The sequence below is a fragment of the Motacilla alba genome, chromosome 17, assembly GCF_015832195.1.
Source record: "Motacilla alba alba isolate MOTALB_02 chromosome 17, Motacilla_alba_V1.0_pri, whole genome shotgun sequence".
NCBI classification, from domain to species: domain Eukaryota; kingdom Metazoa; phylum Chordata; class Aves; order Passeriformes; family Motacillidae; genus Motacilla; species Motacilla alba.
The window spans coordinates 2,649,903-2,675,757 of record NC_052032.1 but is presented as its reverse complement, the minus strand read 5'-3'; the positions used below and the strand labels follow the sequence as shown (position 1 = coordinate 2,675,757).

Sequence of the window (25,855 nt, the reverse complement as noted above, 5' to 3'; positions counted from 1 at the left end):
TGAAATGGCATCAGGCTGGTTGGTGGCTGGAGATGAGTCCCTCAGGAACTTCAGGTGACATTCTGTGCTCATGGGCAGTAGGAATTGGAATGGATGACAGGCTGTTTGCAGCACATGGATTAGTGTGACAACTCATTTTTTAGAGATTTTTGCACATCTGGAGTAGAATCAAGAGGCCAGGGAGTCTCTTTGTCAGTAAAATTCTGGTTTCAGGTCAGCACTGGGAGAAGTGCCCTGGTTTTTCCAAACTCCTGGAGCTCTGGGTGCTGCTCCACAGAAACCATGGGCTTGAGCAGCCTGACACAAAGTGCTGAGCACTTCTGGCTGTGATTTGCTGCTTACAATGGGACTGAGCTGTTCTGGAAACCCAGCCCAGATTATGGGTTTCAAACGGTAGAAAATCTCTCCCTGAGCTCTTAATCCAGTTTATGGGTTCATCACAAATGGAGCTGAGCCATTCTTGGAAAGAAAACTTGGCAAAAGGAATCTTTCTCCACTGAATCAGCAGAAACCACATGCAAAGCTCAGGCCAGCCAATCTAGATGGGGGAGTAATTAAAACGTGTCACAGCCTCTGTCTGTGGGTGAAGGAAGTGGGGACAGCAGGGCAGCTGCCAGGGCTGAGTGACAGCAACAGGAGTGACACCAAAACCACCTGGAGGCTGGGCTGTGCTCACACACCTGGAGGGCAGCTGGAGGCTCCTCAGTTCCAGCCCTGCCATGGTGCCAAAGCCATTCCCATCCCTGCAGGCTGTGCCCTGGGGCCATCAGGGTGCAGGAAATCATCTCCCTCCTCAGAGGCACGGGGAGAGGAGCTCAGTTCTCCTGCTTCAGAGCTTCAGAGTCATTCTCCACATTTTATATTTAATGGGGGAAAAAAGCAGACCTGAACAGGGCTATTCCTTTTTACAGTCTCTCCTAACAGCAGCTCTCTTTCAACAGCTCATTTACTGCCCGTGTGGGACTCCACAGTGAAAGCTGCTCAGCCGTGGATCTAAAAGACTTCCCTTCACACTAATCCTCAACAATCCTTGCTGTTCTCTGGCAGCCAGGCTGGCTTCTCTCTTGATTGCCCACATCAATAAATCATACATTATCTATGCTTGAATTTGGTGAAGATTCTGGTTAATGATGCATGAGATAGAAGAGGACTCAGCTGATGACGTGTGCTGCTCAGTAAAAACTGGTTGAAGAGGGAAAAACAGCCAAGATGGATTTTGGCCATTAAAAACCCACTTGTCTGGTCTCGTGCATGGGTAGGAGCAGATGCACTGATTAAAGTCACGATGGATTTGTGGAGTCTCACACACCAGCAAGGGAAACTGGAAGTGGAAGAAGAATCTGAGATGTGTTTGCTGCCAATAGACACAACGAGCACCTGCAGGAGTGCTGGAAAACGGAGAGGGACACGATCTCCTCACCCAGGAGAGCTCGGGCAGTGCTCAGAGGGGCAGCCTGTCCTCCCAGGCCTCTCACCACCCACCTTTTCTCTTTATCTTAGCACCATCTAGAGGGATGTGTCTGCACACCCGAGAGGAAAACACCCACACACGGGTGTGGAGCGTGGGGAAGCCAAACCTCAGAGGAGCAGTGCACCCCTCCAGGCATCTTCACAAGGTTGAATCATCCCCCTTGTCCTGCTGAGCTCATCTGGAACTGGAACAATGGGTCCTCCAGAGGCATTGGGGGTTGGCAGGTTCAGAGGGGTGGTCTGGAGGGTCTTGCTCAGGGTTTGGGGTTTTTTCCTTGATATTTTTTAACACCTACAGGTCTTGCATCACCTACAGATCTTGCAGGTTTCAACAGAGGCCACATCTGGAGTGCTGTGTCCACTTGGGCTCCTCAGCACAGCAGGGACAGGGAGCTCCTGGAATGGGACCAGCAGAGGCTGCAGAGATGAGGAAGGGCCTGGAGCATCTCTGTGCCCAGGAAAGGCTGAGGGAACTGGAGCTGCTCAGCCTGGAGAGGAGCCCCAGTGAGAGGGACCCTCAGCCTGGCTGTCCCTGTCTGTCCCTGGCTGTCCCAGTCTGTCCCTGGCTGTCCCTGTGTGTCCCTCTGTGTGTGTGTCCCTGTGTGTCCGTGGGTGTTCCTCTGTGTCCCTGTGTGTGTGTCCCTGAGTGTCCCTGTGTGTGTGTCCCTGTGTGTGTGTCCCTGAGTGTCCCTGTGTGTTTCCCTGTGTGTCCCTGTGTGTCCCTGTGTCCCTGTGTGTCCCTGTGTGTGTGTCCCTGTGTGTGTGTCCCTGTCCCTGTGTGTCCCTGTCCCTGTGTGTCCCTGTGTGTCCCAGTCTGTCCCTCTGTGTCCCAGTCTGTCCCTGTGTGTCCCTGTGTGTGTGTCCCAGTCTGTCCCAGTCTGTCCCTGTGTGCAGGGCGGTCAGAGCAGGCCCAGGCTCTGCTCCAGTCTGTCCCAGCGATCAGGCAGGCCCAGAGGCCACGGGCAGAGGGGCAGGGCCTGAGCCCAGGAGCTGCCCCTGCCCAGGAGGCAGAACTGCTGCCCTGGCAGTGCCCAGCCCTGAGCAGAGCCCAGGGAGGCTGTGGGGGCTCCCTGACTGGGAATATTGCGCTGTCAGAGGCAATTCCTGCACTCCGGGCCCATCTCCAACCAGCCTCACACAGAGGCAGCAGGAATTGGAATGGTTGACAGGCTGTTTGCAGCACATGGATTAGTGTGACAACTCATTTTTTAGAGATTTTTGCACATCTGGAGTAGAATCAAGAGGCCGGGGAGTCTCTTTGTCAGTAAAATTCTGGTTTCAGGTCAGCACTGGGAGAAGTGCCCTGGTTTTTCCAAACTCCTGGAGCTCTGGGTGCTGCTCCACAGAAACCATGGGGCTCGAGCAGCCTGACACAAACCACAAAGTGCAAGGCCATGGAAACCAAAGTCCAACCTGCCCAGATCAGTGTGTGCTTGGTGCAGAGATAGGAGGGGAAGCACATTGTCCTGGCCAGAGGGCAAAGCGGGAGCTTTCAGAATTCACCTGACTGGGATTAAGGAGCACAGAGAAGCACAAACAGCAGCAAGGCCTGGCAAAGGATGCACAAAAGCTGCATTTCTTCAGTAGCTGGTTTTAGTCAGGACTAAATCAGTGCTCTGGAGGTGGAATGGGGTAAAGACCCTGGGGAAACCAAGGACAATCCTCTGCCTACATTTTGTCTGTTAGGGATCGTCACCCCTACCCCCCATCATACAGTGGGTATCAGAGGGCTTGAAGGTCTGACATGGGGACAGAAGGACAGTGGAAGAGGGGTTGAAACTGGATGATCTTTAAGGCCCCTTCCAACCCAAACCATCCTGCGATCCTAAAACTGTCCCTGCAGCGTTCAGAGAGCAGCACCAGAGGAGAGGGGAGGTTCCTTTCTCACCCCTGCCCCACACAAGCTCCGTGCCCACTGCAGGGACCCTCTCCAGCTCAGTTTGGGATCACAGCACAAGGTTCATCTCCCACATCCCAAATCCAGCTCCTCCAACAGCCACAAAGCAACACCAGCAACCCTTCCATGGGTGCCAGGACATGGCATGGCCAGGTCACCTTTCACTTTCCCTCACCCAAACCTCAGAGCAGCTGCCCTGAGCCAGCACTGAGCGCTTTCTCCTTCCCGGGAGGGGCAGGGGTTGGTTTATTTCTCCAGGCAGCACTGACAGAACCAGAGCACACAGCCTCAAGCTGCACCAAGGGAAATACAGGTTGGATATCAGGAAAAAGTTTTTCATGGAAAGGGTGATAAAGTTCTGGAATGGCTGCCCGGGGAGGTGGTGGAGTCACCATCCCTGTGTGTGTTTAACAAAGCCTGGATGCGGCACTGGGTGCCAGGGTTGAGTTGAGGTGCTGGGGCTGGGTTGGACTCGATGATCTTGAAGGTCCCTTCCAACGCAGTGATTCTGTGCATTCCGTGAATTCCCGGGCAGGGATCCCGGGGGCAGAGCCGGGCTGAGCCCTCCCCGCGTGTGACGGACCGGGCGTTCCGGGAGCAGCATCCCGGGAGGGAGGCAGGCAGGAGGGGGAGGGAGGAAGCCGAGCTGTTGAGTCAACGCCGCAGAGCTGCCTGCGAGAGCTGAGAGAGGCACAGCCGGGCTGGCTGACAGATTTGCTGAGCCACGGGAAAATGGTTTGAGTAATAATCAACGGTAAGGAAACCTCTGGTTTGGGGAGAGAGCTTAGAGGGGAAATACTCTGCGTACGTCAAGGCCTGGCCGGGTGGGGGGAGACAGGCTGCTGCTGGAGGGGTTTGGAACACAGCCAGGGCGGCAGGCACAGAAACAAGCCCCGTTTATCCCAGTAAATCCAGTCCCTCCCTCCCTCCCTGCGCTGGGGTCCTGCGAGCCCCGCTCTGGGCTGGCTGGGGAGGCTGCTTGGGGGGGCTGCTGATTCCCAGTGCCACAAAGGTGTCCCGTGTCCCCTGTCCCCCCAGCCTGCCGCTATGTGGCCAGGAAGATGAGGAGCCTGTGCAGCCGGGAGCCTCGGGAGCCACCGCCCTGCCCGGCGCAGGCAGCGCCCCAAAGCCAGCAGCAGGGTAAGTGTGGGCTCCTGGGGACAGGGACATCCACATGTCCCAAAGCCAGCACCAGGGTAAGGTGGGCTCTTTGGGGACAGGGACATCCACATGTCCCAAAGCCAGCAGCAGGGTAAGTGCGGGCTCCTGGGGACAGGGACATCCACATGTCCCAAAGCCAGCAGCAGGGTAAGTGCGGGCTCCTGGGGACAGGGACATCCACATGTCCCAAAGCCAGCACCAGAGTAAGGTGGGCTCTTTGGGGACAGGGACATACATATGTCCCAAAGCCAGTACCAGAGTAAGGTGGGCTCCTGGGGACAGGGACATCCACATGTCCCAAAGCCAGCAGCAGAGTAACTGTGGGCTCTTTGGGGACAGGGACATACATATGTCCCAAAGCCAGTAGCAGAGTAAGGTGGGCTCCTGGGGACAGGGACATCCACATGTCCCAAAGCCAGCAGCAGGGTAAGTGCGGGCTCCTGGGGACAGGGACATCCACATGTCCCAAAGCCAGCACCAGAGTAACTGTGGGCTCTTTGGGGACAGGGACATACATATGTCCCAAAGCCAGTACCAGAGTAAGGTGGGCTCTTTGGGGACAGGGACATCCACATGTCCCAAAGCCAGCACCAGGGTAAGGTGGGCTCTTTGGGGACAGGGACATCCACATGTCCCAAAGCCAGCACCAGGGTAAGTGCAGGCTCCTGGGGACAGGGACATCCACATGTCCCAAAGCCAGTACCAGAGTAAGGTGGGCTCTTTGGGGACAGGGACATCCCCACACCTCATCCCAAACCTGCTGGCACAGGGGGGCAGGGCTCACCTGGGCTCAGCCAGGGATGGGGGCACCTCCACACTCCCTGTCCGTGCTCCCAGGACCAAGCTGCAAAGGTTTCTGTTCTCCCCTGCTTTATTTCTCCTGGCCGGTTTTGTTGTTAAATGTCATTCCAGACCCTGGCAGAGGGGAGGAGCAAATAGCAGCCTTTGGAAAAGGGGACGGACATGCTGTGGGGTGGGATTAGGGGGACAAGAGGATGTCACCTGCTCCCCCAGAGATATGTGTCCCTGGGACGCTGTTTGTAACCCAGAACCTTGCCAACACCAAAACACAGCACCATACACCAAGCTGGCAATGAGAGATCCCTGTCCTTGCCTCCCAGTCTTCCCTCCCTGGCCCATTTACAGCCCACATCTGAAGGACAGTGGCTTTGCAGATAAAGCACGGCCCCAGTCGGGCAGGGTGGCTACAGCAAGGACCATCCTGGCTCCTCTCCCTGGCCCAGCCAAGGCATGGAAAATTCTCCAGCATCACCTGACTGCACTGCTCAGGTTCCAAAGCTCGCTGTCAAAGTGAACTCAGCTTTGAGCAGCAGGCAGAGGAATCTCAGCATGGCAGGGATGTGCCCCACCCGTACTGGTTGCACTGGTTTGGCTGAGTCACTCCTGAGCAAACATTCCCAGAGCAGGAGCACATTCTCAGGCAGCTGTCACAGGGTCAGGCCGTGTCTGTCACCTCCTGCCTCTGCCAGGAGCTTGGATCTGTCCCTGGAGGCTCCAGGGAAGGTGTGGGGCTGAGCCATTCCCTTCCCACTGCCCCGTGAGCCGTGTGGGAGGGGAGGAAGGGCAATTGTGTGCACAGGGGGTCCTAAAACATGTCCAGAATTTCACCTGTCCCCTAAAGTAACAGCTGGCTCCTGATCAGGGAAGGGAAAGGGGATGTGTCCCTTCACTGCTGCCTTGATTAAGGGTGTGTGAAGGAGAAGCAGAAGGAAGGAGCAGATGCCATCCTGCAACGGGAGCCAGGAATTTGCAGAGGTTCCAGGCAGATCAGGGAAGATCAATCATACATCACTGGCATGTATCAGGAAGAAGAATCAAACTTCCCCTTTGAGCAAAGCTTTCAGCTCCTTTCTGCAGTTAATTGCTGGGTGTTTAATTGCAATCAGGATAGCTGAGGTTTTCAGAGGACCTCACTGTCCCTTCCAGAACATTTCCCCTTGGTTAATCCCAAATCCCTCTCTTTTCTCCATGCTTGTCATTTGCAGATGTAAAACCAGAGTCACCAGCACCCCCTGAAGCACCAGCCTCACTCCCCAGCAACATCAAACCCGTCCAGTGCAGGTCCTGACAATAAAACCCTCCTGGCCCTCCCATGAAGGACACCAGATTTCTTCCCACTGATTTTTGCTGGAAATCCCGTATCCCAGGGATTGGAAAATATCAGCAAATCCTGCTGGATCTGCTCTCGGCACAGAAGCACATTGATAGAAAATGTCCTGATCAGTGTCTCATGACCAGAATTTTCTAGCTGGCAGGGAAAAAAAGAAGATTCCCAATGTGTATCAGAAGATTCCCAATGTGTATCAGAAGATTCCCAATGTGTATCAGAAGATTCCCAAAGTGTATCAGATGCTCCTGGCACCCGTGGGCCATGGAACACCAGGAGAAGAGCAGGAGACATTGCATCCTAGCAGGGAAATAGATTTTTATCCTGGAAAACCAAATTATGCTCCCGGTGATATTCGTACAATTCAGACAATTTCACAATCAGTTCCTGGGATGGAATAAGGAGTTTTAGAGCTTGGGTGTGTGGGAATCCCTTTCCCCATGCCCAGTGAGCTCCTGGGTGATGTGCAGCACCCCCAGAGCAGAGGCTGCAGGGATGTGCCCCCAACCCTGCCCTGTCACAGAGCAATGACAGCAGAGCCCCAAACCCCACAGGTGTGGGGGGGGTCCTGCCTGACCCCTCCTGTGGCAGCTCGACCAGAAGTAAAGGTGGATGAAATCAGCTGGCTGGGAGTGTGGTGGTTTTTCTCCTGGAATGAGTTTGGTGTCACTGCAGTGCTTGGGATCCTGCATTGGCAACACGGGGGGATAAGGGGATCACATGGGGGGGGCACTGATAAGGGAATCCTGTGTTGGGGGGATCACTGATAAGACATTGATAAGGGGATCCTTTGTGGGGGGGTCACTGATAAGGGGATTTTCTGTGTTTGGGGGGGTCACTGATAAGGGGATCCTTTGCATGGGGTCACTGATAAGGGCACCATGTGTTACACTGGCTGTTGAGGGGATGGAGGTAGGAGGATCTCGTGTCACCATTCCTGGTGACAGAAACAACAGGAGAAGGAGCAGAGTCATCCTGTACCCTGGGAAGTGCCCAGTCCTGGTGCTGCAGGGCTCAGCCTCCTGCTGCACCCCGAGCAAAGCTCTGGCCCTTGCTGTCATGGAGTTGTGTGAGGGGGTGATGGTTGCTGGCAGGAGGGTTTGGACACAAGTCCCAAGCTGTCCCTGGCTTGTTTCTGACCCCTGGGGCAGCTCCTCCACACTGAGCTGGCGGGCAGGAGCTCTCCAAGGTGAGCAGCTTTCCTGCATCATTTATTAGAGTGCTGTTTCCACTCGTTCATCCAGGAATTACAGTTCCCTTCTCTGCCCCACAGCTCCTCTAACTGGAGTGTGGGGACAGCTCTGTTTAGGGGTTTTCCAACCCCTCTGGTCACCTGCCCCAGCTGTGGTGGGTGTGGAGCACTGTGGAGATGACAGTCTGCTCAGTAAGAGAGAAAGCCAGATAAGCTTTCCCGTGAATTGGGCTGGGACTTTTTAGGGAGGCAGAGAGAAAGAATGGTAAACAAATGGTAAACTATCTACAGATGGTGTTTTCAACAAGTTGTTTTTCTCATAAGATGCTTTACCAAAGGGTGTCTTCTTAATTAGCTAATCATGAGAAATGTGTTGATTAAATGAATCACGTCCCCCTGTATGGGACCAGGGTCTAAAAGAAGGGGTTCCAATAAAGTCAGGGCTGCTGGCCTCTCAGCCTTCTGCCCTGGCATCTGTGTCTGTTGTAACAGGACACGAAATGAATGACACACACACTGAAACTTCTAAAGTAAAAAGAAGAAAGTTTATTTCTTGACTTCGATACATAGAATTTCAAAAGGATGAAATTGCTGCTTCTCTGACGACACTGATTAAACTAACAGTCTATCAAATTTCTCCTTTTCTAGAAAAGAATGGAAAAACAATCGTTATTTACATAAAAGTGCGTGAAAAACTCCATTACAAAAATGTCAACATCAGAAGGCTTAGAACAGGGTGACACGTGTCATTCCTGCCTCAGCAGCGGCAGAGCACGGCGCTCCGGATGAACTGGCAGAGGCAGGGGACGCTGCTGTGGCCCAGGTGTCCCCCTGGGCTGGCCCGAGGGAGCCGGCCTGTGACCAGGAGCCGGACGTAGCACGCACTGAAGACCACCAGGAGCTGCTGGGCCATGGCCTGCAGGGAGCAAGAGAGGTGTCAGAGCAGGGCATGCTCAGAGAAGCTGAGTCACTGTGCCCCACCGTTTATTGGTGTGGGGTCACTGAGATGGGCAATGGGCAATGACCCTGGGTCATCCCAGGCTGCAGGGCGTGAGGGAGGAGGACTGGCTGCTCTCTGCTTCCCCATTCGCTTGGGGTTTTGTCTTAGCCCAGACCCTCCTGGCTTCAAACCAGCCACTGGTTTTAAACCTGGCTTGAAACCAACACTGGGCTGTGTTATTTGGTCCTGGCTGCCCTGAGCACCCTGAGCCCATCCCAGCATCCACAGGGATGGGAGGGAGGCATGCAGAGATTCCTTCCTTAGCCAGCCCCTCCCAGCTGTGGTTTGTGCACTTCAGCCCCCAGCACTGCCTCCAGGCCCTGGCAGCCCACATCACTCACCTGCAGGGGACACAGGTAAGGGACACTGGGGACAGCCTGGGGACATGGGCAGGTCCTGCCCCAAGCCCTGGAATGGCTGGGGTGGAGGTGGGCAAGGACAGATAACTGGCCCAGATCCCCTTGTGGGCAGCAGTGCTGGCACACTGTTCCCACAGGGGGTGACACCAAGTGACTGCTGGCCCGCAGGTGGCCCTGGGGACCTGCCCACTCTGTCCCTGCCTCCTCAGGCTTGTTTTTGCCTGTAGACAGGCAGAGAGCCTCAACCTGCAGGGATGTCACCTGCACCGAGTTCACTCAGCAACAGTGACAGGAAAACTGCAAAAGAAATCAAAATCATCCCTTTGGGAGCTCCGTGCTGAGCAGGAATCAGGGCACATTTGTTGCCCAGCGTGGCACAAGTCTCTGAAGGCACTTTCATGGAGGAGACAAAGGCTGGGCTCATCCGTGGCTCAGCTCAGCCTGGGCAGGGGCATCAGGTCCCTGGGGAGAGGTTTTCTTCCAAACAGGACTCTTGGGACCAGCAAGGAAAAGCCCAATCCATTAATTCCTCAAGGATTATCCCCAGCTGCTCAGACAGCTTTGAATTCAGGTTTACAAATGTGGAATTCAGGTTTTTAAGGGTTTCCTCCTCCTCCTCCTGGCAGCACCAGGGCTGGAGAAGGTCTGTGTGGGCTTCCAGGTGCTTCTGCTGGAGGAAAAGGTGGTGTCCCCCATGGCTGGGATGAGTTCTGGAGCTGAGATGCCTTGGGGGTGATTTGGTGCCACTGTCAGGGGGATGTTTCTCCTCACCTGGGGTGGGCCCTCAGGGATGAGGTGCAGGAGCTCACTGCAGGTCACAGGATCTTTATTCAGGGTCACCCCTCTGGATAAAAGAGGGGATTCTTCACATGGAGCCTCCTCCTCCATCCCCAGCTCGGGCTGAACTGCCACATCCATGACCACCCAGAGCTTGTTCAGCCTGTGCCTCAAGCCTGCCTGGAAGAGAAGAAGATTTTGGGGCTCTCCAAAGGCAGGCAGCAGTGGTATCCTGTGGAGAGCCTTTGCAGGGCACCATTTCCTCCTGCATGGATTTATTCCTGGGATTTCCCACCCCAGGCAGGAGGGGTGTCTTGAGGACAGAGTTTAAAAGGTACAATTTTCTCCTGCACATTTGTCACTCCTGGGATTTCCCATGCCATGAGCTGTGCCCAGCACTTGGAGCTGGGTGTCCGTGCCATGGCCTGGCTGCTGGGAGCACAGGGACACAGCCTGGCATGGAGAGTCCTGTCTTTAAAAACAGAGTTCTCTCATCCCCTGGGTGAATCCAGGAACTTCTGTCCCTCCCTGAGCTTCCAGGGAGATGAGCAGCCAGGAGATTTCAGAGGGCTCTCACCTCTCACCCCACAAAAGCAGTTCAGTGGTATTTACACACCCGCAGAGAGCAAAACGTTTTCTGAAGGCCAAGAGGATGAAATTTTTATATAATTAACTCAATGCAGCAATTCCTGCTCCTCCAGGCTATCCCACTTATTCCAGGAGGACAGTTCAAGGTGGCAGCTGTTCCAAGGTGTGCCACGTGCTTCCAAAATTTGCCTTTCATTCCTGATGACTTTCCATCATTAAAGCTGCACAGTTAATTATCCAGACACGAACATTCCATGGGGTCTGGACAAATTCCTGCTGAACTGGGCAGGGACAGGTGCACTTTATTCACCTCCCAGTCTACCAAGCTCCCGGTGCACAGCAGGGGAACCTCAGCAGGGCACTCAAACACTCATTTGTCCTTGCCCACCTCCACCCCAGCCATTCCAGGGCTTGGGGCAGGATCTGCCCGTGTCCCCAGGCTGTCCCCAGTGTCCCTTACCTGTGTCCCCTGCAGGTGAGTGATGTGGGCTGCCAGGGCCTGGAGGCAGTGCTGGGGGCTGAAGTGCACAAACCACAGCTGGGAGGGGCTGGCTAAGGAAGGAATCTCTGCATGCCTCCCTCCCATCCCTGTGGATGCTGGGATGGGCTCAGGGAGCAGAGCTGAGGTGATGCCCTCAGGATGCTCAGGGCAGCCAGGACCAAATAAGACAGCCCAGTGTTGGTTTTAAGCCAGGTTTAAAACCAGTGGCTGGTTTGAAGCCAGGAGGGTCTGGGCTAAGACAAAACCCCAAGCGAATGGGGAAGCAGAGAGCAGCCAGTCCTCCTCCCTCACGCCCTGCAGCCTGGGATGACCCAGGGTCATTGCCCATCGCCCATCTCAGTGACCCCACACCAATAAACTGTGGGGCACAGTGACTCAGCTGCCCTAAACCCCTTCCTGCTGTCTCACCTTTGTTTCTAGGGATTCACTCCACTGGTTTTTTACAAAATTGCCCGTTCTCAGTGCTGCTCTGAGGACAGTGTTGAGAAGAGTTTTCCAAGAGCAGCGTGTTGGGGATGTGAGTCCTGCCAGCTCTGAGGCAGCCAGAGCTCTGTCCTTGTGCATCTGCTGCACCTGCCAGCAGCATGGGGATGCAGGAAAAATGTAAAATCCAGAGGGTTAAAATGGATCTGGCGTTGGAGCAGACAGAGCCATTGTAAATCTCTGAGTTATTTGCTGCTCTCAGGCAGTTTTGGGACGGGTAGGTCAGGTGAAGGTCCCTGGATTAGTCCTCTAATGGACTATGCTGGCCTGAATAAATGTGGAATTCAGGTTTACAAATGTGGAATTCAGGTTTTTCAGGGTTTCCTCCTCCTCCTGAATGACTTTGCCCTCCTGCAGTGTTCCCTGTCCCCTTCCCTGCTTCACCCTGGCTTCCCTCTCCATTTCTATTTCAAGCCTCTCTCTTTGGCTCTCTCACCTTCCTTTAACACCTTCATGGAGCCTTAAAACTCTCCTCATTCCCCTAAATCCCTGTCTAGTGCAGAAAAATCATCTCTGAAAAGCAGCAAATGAGCCCAAGGATGGGGATTTTGTTTTTCTCCATGTTAGAGTTCTTGGGGGACTGTTTGGTTTTCTCCCTCTTGTTTATTAAGTGGGTTTTGGGATTTATTTTTTTTTTTTTTTGCCATAGGATCTTTGCTATCCCTCTGCCTGTAGGCAGAATCATCAGTGTCACGTAATTATAACATATTTTCTGGAATAATTGTCTGCCCTAATGAATTCCCCTTCAATCCTTTAGACTCATTATTTCTAATCACCTTTGGGCATATCTCAATCCCCACTTACAGACAAAATAAAAGCATCCCAATTCCTCATACCATCCCATAGGAGACAAAGCAGATCCTAGGAACGCCACCCCTCAATAATTATTGATGTTGTGATAAATTGATACATGGAATTGATGGAATTGATAAATGCCTCCAGCGAGGCATTTATCCAGGAGCATCTGACCAACTCCCACCAAGGATACTTGTAGGATGTTGTGTGGCCCGTCCAGGACATCTGTAATCCCCAGGATTATGCTGTGTTTGATAAAGATCTCATTGACAGCTGCCAGCCTCACATCTGTGTTCACGTTTAGCTGTTAAAGAATACAAGGAAAAACAACACAATCCACAGCAAAATCTACAAACTGCAGCTGGATAACCCCAAATACAGCAGCTCTGTAAGGAAAACAGTGGGGTTGATTTCCAGTGTCATGTTCTCCCTTCCATACCCCAGCAATCTCCTTTCCTGAACCTCTGAGAACCCCCACATTTGCCTGGTTTCCTCTTGCAAGAATTATTTGCTCCAAATTCCCCTCTGGATTTTGAATCAAGACTTTCCAATATAATCCTTCAGCCAAATAAATGGTGCCAGTGATGCCAGAGGCAGCAGGGAATGCAAGGAGGAATCATCAGGAGCAGAGCAGGAGCCAGAGCTGCTGTGGGAGCACAGTCCACACTCGGCAAGGGCTGGTCTGCAGGGTGACCCTGTTGTGGCCTCTCAGTGCTTAAAGAAGCTTCAGGAGAGCTGGAGAGGGACTGGGGACAAGGCATGGAGGGACAGGACAGGGAATGGCTGCCACTGCCAGAGGGCAGGGATGGATGGGATCTTGGGAATGAGGAATTGTTCCCTGGGAGGGTGGGCAGGCCCTGGCACAGGGTGCCCAGAGCAGCTGGGGCTGCCCCTGGATCCCTGGCAGTGCCCAAGGCCAGGCTGGACACTGGGGCTTGGAGCAGCCTGGGACAGTGGGAGGTGTCCCTGCCATGGCAGGGGTGGCACTGGATGGGCTTTAAGGTCCCTTGTAACCCAAACCAGCCTGGGGTTCTCTAACCCTCTGATCTCCAGCAGCAGGAGGTCTGAGCCAGCCTGAGCAGCTCCAACACTTCCCTTCCAAGCATTCCATCCCCTCCCTTGGCTGCAGAACATCCCTTCCCTTCCCTGAGTGCTGTAAAATTATTCCTTCCTCCCTGGATCGCTGTATTCTTTGCCTGCAGCCAGGGAATGCCCCAGCAGGAGGAATCCTGCTCCCCTCTCTCCACATTCCCACTCCAGGAGCCTCCTCTCACCTTCCTCTGGTGCCCATCGATGACCAGGATCACCAGGACAGTGAGAGCCAGGGCCACCAGTGTCACCAGCACGCCAGCCCCCCAGGAGTGGCCCAGGGAACACAGCTGGAGGGTGGAGTAAAGGTTTGTCCAGAGAAAGATGTAGAAAACCTGAGAAAAATAGAGAGGCTGGTGAGAGTCACAAACCCATGAAAGTGAGAAAAGTCACAGGAAGAAGAAAATAACAGTCCTTTCTCCCTTATAAATTAAGTCCCACGAGATTTTTCACAGGGTGAGAAAGGACAAAGCTTCTTTCCAATAATAAATAGGGGAAAGAAAGGATTGGAAGGACTGAGTGAGCCCTAGTTTATTTTAAAAAATCACCACTCACCAAAGACAAAGAGTGAATTATTAATGATGATTCATCCCTAGGAAGGATTTCAACTGAGTTCTTCCATTTAGATGAGGAATGCACTCACTGAGGCATATTGATAATAATTCTCAGAGTCCCTGGATTTAGAAAGCTCCTATTTCAAGGTGGTGCAGAGACCACTCCATCAGAGTGCTGCTCAACCAGGGGGCACTGACACAGGGCTAAAGGGCTATGTTAAAGTCAGGGAGAACTGGATTGCTTCACCTCACAGAGCAGGGATTTGGGGCAGGAGATTGCCTAGGAGCAGGTGTGACATGCAGGGCACGGCATCATGTCATAATGACAAAACTCAGGTGCACCAAACCCCTCAAAACTGAACCTTGAACGCTCACAGTATCAGTGAAAGGAGAAGATTTACATAATGGCTATCCAAAGGAAAAAAAATTAATTAAAACAAAGATTTGGGTTTGATCACACCCTCAGCACCCTGCAAAGCACCAGCCTCACAGCAGATGCTCATGGTTGGGTCTCTGGAGGAGTTTCTTTCACCAGAAGAAGAAGAAGACAAACGAGACCAAAAATTGACTGATTAGTTGGTCTGAATTAGCATCAGGACCAGAATGCCTTCATATCTTTAAAATCAATTTCTACAACAAGCCTGTTGTAGGTGCTGTCACCTCAGCATGTGCTGGTCACCCACAGACAGCCTGCTTTGGTGGGACTGTCAGCAACAGGGTGCAGAGAGGGCCCTGCCCTCCATCTGCAGCAATCCTGTGAGCTGGAATTGCCAAGAGAACCCGCCAGGAATGTGTTAGAACCAGGATTTGCGCCCCGCTCCCTCCCTGGGCACAGGAGCCCCGGTGCCCTCACCACGGCCATGGCAATCTGGAAGCCCCTGGAGCTGTAGAACAGGTACCGCCTCACTTCGGGCCTCAGCACACCCTCCTGGATCAGCCTGCAGCACGCATCCATCGGCACCTGCCCGGGAGCAAACACAAAACCTGAGCCACCCTCCAGCTTGGCTCCAGCTCCCAGCACAGCCAGCTGGGCAAACCTCGTTGGTGCTGTGGCTCAATAATGAAGGATGTAGTGGAAGAGCCTGAGATGAGAGATATGGGACTCCAGGTGGCTCTTCAAAATGCTGTTCATTGTATACTAAATGCTGTTTATTGTATATTACAGCTCCTCAAAATGCTGTTCATTGTATACAAAATGCTGTTTATTGTATACAAAATGCTGTTTATTGTGTATTACAGCTCTTCAAAATGCTGTTCACTGTATACAAAATGCTGTTTATTGTATATTACAGCTCCTCAAAATGCTGTTCATTGTAAACAAAATGCTGTTTATTGTATATTACAGCTCCTCAAAAGGCTGTTTATTGTATACAAAATGCTGTTTATTGTATACAAAATGCTGTTTATTGTATACAAAATGCTGTTTATTGTATATTACAGCTCTTCAAAATGCTGTTTATTATATACAAAATGCTGTTTATTGTATATTACAGCTCCTCAAAAGGCTGTTTATTGTACAGAAGGTGTTACAGCAGCCATGGGTCATGGGTGACAGAGCCACACCTAAAGCTGCCAGCTACAGCTAGAGGCAAGCCTGAAGCCCCTTTAGTTCTGGTTACAATGCATTACATATTTTTCTTTGCTGAGCATCTTAATAGATAACAACCAACCAGCAGCATACACAACACCTTTACTATTACCTACAGCCTGTCATGACTGTCATTACCATATTACAGTCAGTACTATCCAACCACATGAGTGAGTATGGTACAGTTTAAGCTTAAAGTTGGTTTTCACTTTTCTTGCAGTGGAAAATTCTTAGACCTTTTTTCTGTGGCAGCAGCTCTCTGGCCACAGAGAGCAAGCACAACTTTCTCAGGCCTTTCTGGGACAGGCTGTGAGAAGATCAGAGAAAAGAATGAGAAACAATTCTTATCTTAACCTGCTGCACCTGTTGTTGTGAGCATGTGGAATGTGTTAGGGAGATTTGTTCACCAAAGGGTGGATTCTTGATTGGCCGCTGCTGATGGTGTTTGGACTGGAGGACCAGTTGGGTCCAGATGTATCATAACTGTCTATAAAAGCAATGGGTTTCTTAATAATGATATATATAATAAAGAGATTGATCAGCCTTCTGTGAATCGTGGAGTCAATGCTAATTATTACCTGGCTGTGGGGCCGCTGCAATGACATTTTTCTACTTGCCACATCAGCAGGTTTGTTTGCCTGTGGTATCTTCTGCTTTTCCTAAGACCTATTTCTGCTTGGAAAAAACATCTTTTTGTTTGTGGTCAACATATCCTTTGCTCTAGTCATAAAATCTCTTTCCAACTGACTTAACCTTTGCTTTCTTAGCTGTCCAGTAAAACTGGCTCAGCAATTGTCAATTTACACATCTGTTGTTCTTCTACATCAAAACTTGCTTCCATCTCTGTTCTGCTCTCAGGTTCTACATTCAGAGATCTTTCTGCCAAGCACACATAGCTGGGAGACTTTCTTGTCAAACTTTCATCTTTCCCAACAATGCAGGACATGTTTAATGGTGCAAAAAGAAAGGATCCATGCTGGTTCATTTCACACGCCCCCTTTTACAGGGTTTTTAAAGAACATCCCCTATCTACCCCCAACTGGTCAGTAACAAGTTGTTATTCTGCATGGAATGGTCACTCAAACCCGCAGTGTGTACCTGCAGGATAAGTTCTTTGTGAGAGATAGTTTCATTTTTCTATCTAACAGTATAAAAACCATTTATTCAGGTGGCTAATGTTTACCACAGCCCTAGAGTTCTCTCTCAGGGAAACAGGCTGTTTTCCACAGTCCTAGAGCTCTTTCTCAGGAAAAATAAGTTGTTTTTCACTGCTGCAGGACTCTGTTCTAACCAAGAGCTGTCATGGCTTGTCAGCTTGGCATGGCTTGTTGGCTTGAGTCAGGATTGGTTTGTAGGCCTTTGGCCTGCTGTTTCGCTGTGAGAAATGAATTAATAGAAATTTTTGAAATTTTGATAGAAGGTTTATATAGTGTGTATAAATTTTGTGTGTACATTTTCTACAAATTCATTTCTCACATTTTTCTACTACTCCTCATGGGGCACTGCAACCCAAATGTGTGTCCCAGAGCCTCCTCCCACAGGGAGCACCTCCAATCTCACCCACAGAGCTGCCACAGACCCAAAACTTGTGTTCCTGCCTCAGCTGCAGTGAGCAAAACCTGCCTGGGAAGGGCAGGGACAGTCACAAGGGAAGAAAACGCCTTTTTGTGATGAAGGACAAGACAAGGCAGATGTCCCAGGGATGCTCTGCCCTATCAGAGTGAATTTTAAGCAAAATTCACTCCCAGCTATCTTCAAAGAGTTTCTTCACAGAGATTTAAGCCAAGTTCATCCCAGTTGACTTCCAGCCCACGGGGAATAGACTGAAGTTGGACTGAAACAAGTAACTCTCAAACCATAAAAAAAACCCCAAAGCCATCTGGGCTGTGGGTGTAAATGCAAATTATGCAAATCCAGCTGGAATTAACTCCCAGGGGAGCTCACCTGGACCCCGAGGGACTGCAGTTTGTCAGCACAAAGGTCCATGTCGAAGGAGGAGGTGGGGCAGGTGTTGTCCATGCTGAGCACCAGCAGCACCCGGCCTTGGGGGGGTTCTGCAAGAGCCCGAAAGAGCCATGAGCACAGCACTGGGGGGGGATTATCCCACAGCCAGGCAGCACCTGGCAAAGGGGAGGCTGAGAACACAAACCACCCTGTCCTAAACTGATCCAGAATCCCCTCCTTGGCCATTGCTAAGGAGCTCTGGAAGCAACCTGAGACTCCTGGAAGGAAACAGACTGCAGAAAGGGAGGATACCCCCAGAACATCCCAGGAGTGAGCAGCCAGAGATAAGAGGAGATAACAGATGCTCTGATCTGCAGCACAACCATGTGCTGCCCCAGCAGCCCCTGATTGGAAGTGCAGAGGTAAAACAGCAGGCCAAAGGCCTACAAACCAAATCCTGACTCAAACCACAGTCTTAGAGCTCTTTCTCAGGGAAAGCAAGTTGCTTTGTGAGCTGGAATTGCCAAGAGAACCCACCAGGAATGTGTTAGAACCAGGATTTGTGCTCCACTCCCTCCCTGGGCACAAGAACCGAGTGCCAGGCTGGGCAGCCTGTGGTGCCCTCACCAGGGCCATGGCAATCTGGAAGCCCCTGGAGCGGTAGAAAAACCAGTTTTGGCTTTCTCATGGCTTCTGTTGGTCAAGTCAGGATTTGGCCTGTAGGCCTTTGGCCTGCTGTTTCACCACCACATGGAGGGACAATGGGCTCAGGCTGCTCGGTGATGCTGAGGCTCTCTTCCCTCTTGCAGAACCCCCCATTGCCCATCCACCATAAACACCAACTTGAGCAATGAATTCAAGTGCTTTCCAGCAATCCCGTTCTTGGGAATGTGGCAGGGCTGCCCTGGAGCAGCCCCAGATCCTCCAGCAGCGTGGCTGCAGCGTGGCTCTGCTCAAGGCTCTTCCAGTGTCAGCTCGGGGCAGGATCACAGATGCATCCCAGACACTCCAGTCAGGAGCCTAAAAAGTGTGAGGACAGCCTGTCCTAGATTTGAGGAGCAGCACAGAAGAGCTGTGATCTCCAGGCAGCCTATCTGGCACCCACCTAGAGCTTACACAGGACTATGCTACAGAGAGAGGAAGAGTTTGGGCCTAAGGAAGTGGCTGGTTCAGCTGAGATCCTGCTTCACTGAAAGGTTTCACCCAAATTTCCTTCCCCTTTGCAGCTCCAGGCTCAGCCAGCTGTCCCTGGGCTGCTCCTGGGGACACTTAGAGCAAAAATGGGGCCCTGCTGGAGGGTGTGTGGGGATGTGAGTGACCAGCCATCCATGGCTCTGCCAGAGGGCTCCAAACCCTGTCCAGCCTGGTCTTGGATGCTTCCAGAGATCCAGGGGCAGCCACAGCTGCTCTGGGCACCCTGTGCCAGGGCCTGCCCACCCTGCCAGGGGAGAATTCCATCCTAATCTCCAATCTAAACCCACTCTCTTTCAGTTTGAAGCCATTCCCTCTTGTCCTGGCACTCCAGGCCCTTGGACAGTTTCTCTCCATCTTCCCTCATAGCTCCTTCAGGCCCTGCAAGGCCACTCTGAGGTCCCCCCAAAGCTTCTCCTCTCCAGGTGAGCAATCCCAGCTGTGCCAGCCTCTCCTCCCAGCAGAGCTGCTCCATCCCTCTGATGCCCCTGGAGCCTCCTCTGGATCTCTGCAGCAGCTCCAGCTGCTCCCTGTGCTGGGCCAGGGCTGGGGCAGCTCTGCAGCTGGGGTCTCACCTGAGCACAGGGCACGGGGGCACAATCCCCCTGCCCTGCTGCCCTCAGCACACGTCAAGTTTCCCAAAGATTTCTCAGCTTCAAAGGCCAAGAGGAGAGGCCTTGCAGGGGCTGCTTTTCAATAGGTTGATTCATTCATTCCTGCATATCAGGCACAAAAAACCTCCCCCAAAGCATCTCCATCCCCTTCCCAAACTGCTGAAACATTCACAGTGTTTTGGTACCTTCACAAGTGAGCTGTTGTTAAAGAGCATCTCTGGTAAAATCTGTCAGTGGTTATTTTAAGGACAGTGAGCTCAGATCTGCCTCTCCCATTAGCAATGAGCTGCTCCCTTACCTGTCACCCACTGCAGGGCTCCTTCCTTGAAATCACTCTTGCTGTGCAGGAGGGAGGACCCATTTTTCTCAGTTCCACCAGTCTGGCTTTTCTGGGCCATGCTGAAGGTGTGTCTCCTTGAAGGATTCTGTGTTTTCTGGTCAGAAATTCGGCATTTCTCTCTCTAATTCAGCATTTCTGTCTCTCCCTGCTGGGAAACACCAACCAGCCCCACAGCAGCTGAGTGGGGAGCAGGCTGTGAAACCCTCACTCCCACTGCTGCCTTCCTGGGCATCCTGCTTCCCAAGAGCCACCAGGCAATTTTTAGCCCTGAAAAGAGAAGAAGAACATCCCAAATCTTGCAGAGACAGCAAATAAAGGATAACAACAGAGACTCTGCTCCCAGGGGATGTCAGCACCTGGTGTTGGTCAGTGTGAGCTCACCCATAGACTCATTTTTATGTTTGGTTTTTGTTGAGAGGTGGAAAAGTTATCCTTAAATATTCCTTAAATTATCCTGACATCCATCAGCATTGACATTTTGCAAGCAATTAGCAAGGAACAGTCAGGGTTTCTCCTTGCCAAGCCTCTTTGCCATCACCTTCAGAAGAACCTGGAGCTGGTGGAAATGCCCCTCCCTGGAAGTGTCACTCCTGCTCAGTGACACCGGGACAGATCCTTATGACACGCTGGGAGAAATGCAGATGAGGCAGAAAAATGCATCTGCTGAAGGCAGAGTCAAGCAGGAGCTCCCACCCAGCCACAGTGAAGCCTTTGAGGGTCTCTGCTTTCCCTTCCCCTCTCCTCTGCTTTCCCTTCCTTTCTCCTTTCTCTTCTCTCCTCTCCTCTGCTTTCCTTTCCCCTCTCTTTTCCTTTCCCCTCCCCTCTCCTCAGGGAAGTTCTCCCTGCAGGCACAGTGCCCAAGGTTTTCCAGGTGTTTTTTCCCTGCTGACACAGCTCTCTAACCTCCTGCCAGCACCTGTGGGCAGCTGTTAAACGCTTGGAAGATTTTTGGAGTTTACTTTTCAATTACCTTCCACTCCAGCTCTCCAAAACCACCCCTTATTTTTTAACCTCTGCTCAAACCAGGAGCCTGTTACTGTCTCCTGGTGGGAGGATCCCTCACAGATCTCACCCACTCTCCTTCCAAAGGGGATTTTTTGTGACTTTTTTTCTGATGGTTGTGGCTGTATTTAACCCCTTGCACAAAGCCAGGACAGTCGCTGGTTGAAGAATGTCGCAAAGGAAACAGAGGCAAAAGAAACAACATGAAATTTTTTTTCTGATCATAGGGGGAAAAAACATGAAAGGGCTGAAAACTCCCTTAAAAAAGCTGAAACTTAAAGGATCCTCAAGGATCTTAAGGGATCTGAACTTAAAGGATCACTTAAAACTTAAAGGATCAAAGCAGGGAGTGTGTGCACACAGGATGGGCACAGCACCTGCTCTTCCCCTGCACAGGTGAGGAGAGCTTCCCCTGGGCACAGCTCTGCCGTGAGGATCACGGGCACCACGTGTCACAGGGCACATTCAGCACCAAAAGGTGCATTCAGACTGGGTTTTCTCACTCCTTTCCTTCTTTTGCCATCCAACAGAAGGGAGTGTAAAATCAAGACAGAAAAGCCCACAGAAGACAGAAGCAAAGAGTGAAAAAACAGAGGAAACAAAAGAAAGAAACTAATTAAAAACTGAAGAAAAACCTGATTAGAACCAACCACCCTGTTGCTGCTGCTGGCACATCTATTTGGAGATGAATCAAGGCTCTCTGGCTCAGATGATGAGAATTTGGGGCCTCTGGAGGACAGTCCCCATGAGGTGACAGTGAGTGTGCAGCAGCTCAGCCATCCCCAAGAGGGAAGCATCCTTCCCCAAATGCTGGGAGCTCCTCAGCCAAAGCAGCTTTGCTTTTGCCTCTCAGTGCAGCACAGTTTGGCTCCATTGCCTTTCCCTGCAGAACTGCCCATCTGGGGATTTGGGTCCCCCCAAACCTCCCTCTGATCCCTCCCGAGGCACCTCGAGCAGCAGCCTCTCCTCTCCTGCACTCCCAAGCTCTGTGTTCTCTACATTTCTTCTTTTTCTTTATGCAATGCTAACATCCCTCTGGTCAATTGACTTCCTTCTTTCTTGGACACCTCCAAGCCCTCACTAAACAGCAGAGGAACACCCAGCAGGTCCTTCTGCCTCATTCCCAGAGCAGCCAGCAGAGCCTTACCTGCTCCAGCTCACTCCCGGTGCTGGGAATGCAGCTCAGCCTCCTCCTCCTCCTGCCTGTCCTTTACATGCCACTGTCCCACTCTGCACTGCACAGGTGCCACACTGTGCCACCCCCAAGCAGGAAGGGGCCAGCCTGTGCTGGATGAGGTCCCTGTGTCCCCTGGGAGCAGGGATTACCCAGGCCTGTGCCCCTGCCTCCCCTCCTCACCCTGAGCTGCAAACAAGGACTTGCAAAATCTCCCTGGTGCATGTGACTCTGCCCCGGGCTGCCTTCAGAAATGCGGGTTTAACCCTCTGTAGTTCCTCAGAAGCGTTCCCACGCCGAAGGCACAGCCAGGGGAGATTCTCCTCCTCACCTTCAGCAGGGTGGGGGTCCAGAGCTGGAGCTGGAACCCGAGGATGTGAGGAGCTGAAGAGTGGCACAGACAGGAGGCTCTCCCCTCCCTCCTCCTCCTCCTCCTCTTGGGTCAGCCAGGCAGGATTCAGGAACTGCAAATCCCACGGTTGCACCACATCAGTTCCTGTGAGTGTTGCAGGGCTGGAGACATCAGAAGAGGCAAACACAGATCTCAAGGCTGACAAGAGGTCATGGAAAGCACTCGGGAACAGGGATGACAGGCAAGCAGGAGTTGTAGCCCTCCCCAAGCCAGGCTGTGCTGATGTGGAGCAAGTTTTCCCTCCAGCAGCTCCAGAAGAAAAGCAGGAGGCTCAGGCACAGTCAGGTGGATCCTCCAGAGCGCTGCACATGCTGGAGTTGCTTGCCTGACAATGCTGAGACACCATGAAAACCAAACTCCTTAGCCTGGAAATCGTGGTGTCAGAGCTGCCCAAAAGCTGCAGGATCCATGGAGGGTTGGAACAAAGCAAATCCAGGGGTGGATGGTTGAAAGAAAAGGAAAATTCAGCTCTTGCAGTGTCTGTGTGCACTTCCTGGAGCAAAGGCTGCTCTTCTGGAGGGATGGGTTCTGCAGCCCTGCCTGCTCCAGAGCTGGGAGTTCATCCTATCACGTGGCTCCACAGGCAACAGGAACAACTCCAAAGCCACTCACCCTCATGGGATCCTGTTCCACTAGAAACTAGCAACACCATGCAGGCACTGGGAAAAATCCCATAAATCTGTCACCAGCTCAAGGCCCAGCTCCAATCCCCACCCAAGACAGGGCCATGGGAAGCTTTGTGTTCTTTTGCAAACGCTCCTCATCAAAAGTTTTGGCTTTGTGAGCTCCTCACCCACGCAGAGATGCTGACAGGGAACACGAGAAGCCACGAGCACTGCCAGCTCTCTGCAGGAAAACGCTCCAGGCGAATCCCTGTGGGACAGTAAGCTGAAAGCAGCGTGGATAATGAGCTGCAGCACAGCCCCTGTGCCCCTCTTGTTTGGCAAGATACAAAAGGTCTCGGCATCAGCCCCTCCAGCAGCAAACTCCTGCTCGTTTGAGAGGAGTGTTGGGATCACCAGAGGCTGGAATGCCGGGATGGTTTGGGTTGGAAGGACCTTAAACCCCATCTGATTCCACCCTTCCACCAGCCCAGGCTGCTCCCAGCCCTGTCCAACCTGGCCTTGCCCTCCCTTTACCACATCTGCTGCTTCTGGGGGGGTCCTCCCACCCCGTTTTCCCAAATTCCAGCAGCGCTGGCAGCTGCTCAGGATTGCTCCAAGCTGATGTATTTGATTGCACCTTTCTCAGTTACTCCTCCCTGCAGGGAGGCTCAGGCTATTGGTTTCAGATCATTTCTCCCACTTATCAAGATCATTTGGAATTGTGATTCAGTGCTCTGTACTGTTTGTATCTCTTCCCAGCTTGGTGCCCTGGACTTACATTGTACTCCCTGTTCCACCTGCTGCATTAATGAATACATTCCAGGGAGACTGATTGCAGGGAAATGAAAAAAATCTGCTTTTTCAAGACACAAGTTTGAGGACTGTCCCAGGCTGACAGTGCCCACCCACCCCTCCCAGCCCCAGAAATAATCTCACCCTTCATCACATACTTTATGTCATTTCTGAGGTCACTCTTCAGCACCTATTTGAAGTCTCAATGCTTTAAATAACCAGACACACACATTTAGTCTGCTTCTGCCTATTCTGACCATGTTCTCTCTGTATTTACTCCCTGCTTTGATAAACTGAGCTGCTTTGCAGTATTTGGAATCCACACCCCTGTGATTCCAGCTTTTTTGACCACAATCTGCATGTGGTTGCAGTTTCTGCCCACGTCAGCCTTGTTTGGACTGTGCACACTGCAGCCAACACTGGCACATCTCATTTTCTTTTGATGAAACTGCATTTTCCGGGGAGAACTGTGCCATCTCTTTCCTATTTTTTTCCCTAGCGAGCCTTAATTAGGAGAACAAAGTTGTTGAAAGCCTTGTCTTGCCCTTTTCCTCCCTTCCTGCACACAAAGTCCTTTCTCTCTGCGTTGTTGGATTTTTTTGTCAGCAAAGCTGACAGATTGACAGTCATTAAATATAAAAATTTATTTCACATTACCCATAAATTACAAGATTCAAATGAAGAATGACACTTGCTTAAGGCACTGAGTGTGGTTCTTATCTTTTTTTTTCCTACTTCTGCCTTTTTCTTATGAAGATTTAAAGTATTATTCTTTTTACTATGGTAATGCAAAAACCTCTTTTCTTGAATCTCAAATTAAAAGAGGCAAAGCTCGCTATGTGCCTGGGATAATGATTCAGCTATTGATCCAGAAGATGCTTTATTAGATTATTTTGAGGCAGATGAATGTAATTTAATACCAATTTATTTTCTATTCCTATGCTAGTCCAAGATACAGTCTTTTCTGCATGAAATTAGCACTTTCTCCTTTCAACCTCAAAGAAACATTACACTGTGCTCCTTCCTTGGATTAGGTTGGGAAACTTTTTCAGCAGAACATTGATCTGGAGGGTTCTTGATAGTATTTTCTTTAAGACTTTAAAGCCAAGACCTCAGCTGGGATCAGCAGGTTCTTGCCTTTTCTCTCCCATTATGCATTAATGCAAGAACTAGTGAAGAGAGAGAAAGGGGAAAGAGATTCCAGAGGAGGAAAACAGGGACAAAGAGGGAAAACAGAGCAGGTTTAATGCGGGCAGAGAGAAGGGAGAGGAGCTGCATTATGTTTACACAGTCATCTGTCACCTCCAGGGGACACTGCAGGGTGGTCCTGCCCCACAACAGCAGGACAGCACCTGGGATACCCCATCCTGCTGCTCACACCTCCCTCCCACGAGCTGCCCCACAGGCCAGGAACTGCTGCATTTTCTGCAGGGCTACCAAATTCTGCCTGCTCTGGGGTCAGCTGGGCTCCAGGGTGGGAGAAAACAGCAGGAGCCCAAAGCTGGGGATGGCAGGAAAGGGACAGAGGGACTGCCAGCAGCTCACTGGGCTGGATCTGCCATTAAAACAGCTCCAGATTTAATAAAGATCATCAGGAACTGTGCACTGACCTCACAAAAGCAGAAGAATGAGGAATTTAAGGCTGCCAAATGTGTATTTGCCCCTGGAATACCCTGAAGTTGCCATCCAGCACAGCCAGCCTGGCAGCTACAGGCAGAGAGGGGAAGGACTCCTGGACCTCCAGCAGCTGGAAAATGTAGGGTCCTCCCCTGCTGCTGAAAGTCCCCAAATCCAGCTGCAGGGCAGCCCCTGCTAAAGCACTGCCAGCCAGAGTTGCTGCCCCCATAATGAGAGCTCTCTGCACTCCAGATCTGGGGTTAGAGGGGATTTCCTTCATTTCACAGGATCATAAGATCACAGAATATCCTGAGCTGGAAGGGACCCACCAGGATCACCCAGCCCAGCCCCTGCCCTGCCCAGACCCCCCAGCAACCCCACCCTGGGCATCCCTGGCAGCGCTGGCCAAAGGCTCCTGGAGCTCTGGCAGCCTCGGGGCCGTGCCCATTCCCTGGGGAGCCTGGGCAGTGCCAGCACCCTCTGGGGGAAGAACCTTGCCCTGAGCTCCAGCCTGAGCTGCCCTGGCCCAGCCCCAGCCGTTCCCTGGCTCCTGTCCCTGTCCCAGAGCAGAGATGGGAGCT

At 51.9% G+C, this 25,855-nt stretch overlaps 1 protein-coding gene and 1 long non-coding RNA gene across 7 annotated transcripts; one reads left to right on the top strand and one right to left on the bottom strand.

The window, feature by feature from the left end:
• The first annotated feature begins 3,951 nt into the window (after nt 1-3,951).
• Nucleotides 3,952-7,277, top strand: LOC119709047. The gene is made up of 3 exons (XR_005259274.1): nt 3,952-4,121; nt 4,406-4,507; nt 6,535-7,277. It is a non-coding gene; the product is annotated as an uncharacterized LOC119709047 (long non-coding RNA).
• A 221-nt stretch (nt 7,278-7,498) lies between these two features.
• Nucleotides 7,499-25,600, bottom strand: TMEM268 (transmembrane protein 268). 6 transcript variants are annotated; one of them, XM_038156636.1, is made up of 9 exons: nt 22,180-25,600; nt 19,631-19,939; nt 17,528-17,637; nt 14,849-14,956; nt 13,627-13,776; nt 12,546-12,656; nt 11,033-11,110; nt 9,979-10,164; nt 7,499-8,764 (listed from the first exon to the last, which is right to left on the bottom strand). In XM_038156636.1, exons 2-9 carry the CDS (start codon nt 19,728-19,730, stop codon nt 8,606-8,608), a joined length of 1,002 nt encoding a protein of 333 aa, XP_038012564.1. In that variant the 5' UTR covers nt 19,731-19,939; nt 22,180-25,600; the 3' UTR covers nt 7,499-8,605. The 6 variants fall into 6 exon arrangements, with proteins under 6 accessions (XP_038012564.1, XP_038012562.1, XP_038012563.1 ...); XM_038156634.1 differs by lacking the exon at nt 7,499-8,764 and having other exon boundaries at nt 9,234-10,164; XM_038156635.1 differs by lacking the exons at nt 7,499-8,764; nt 22,180-25,600 and adding an exon at nt 21,822-22,152 and having other exon boundaries at nt 9,234-10,164.
• Between the last annotated feature and the right edge of the window lie 255 nt (nt 25,601-25,855).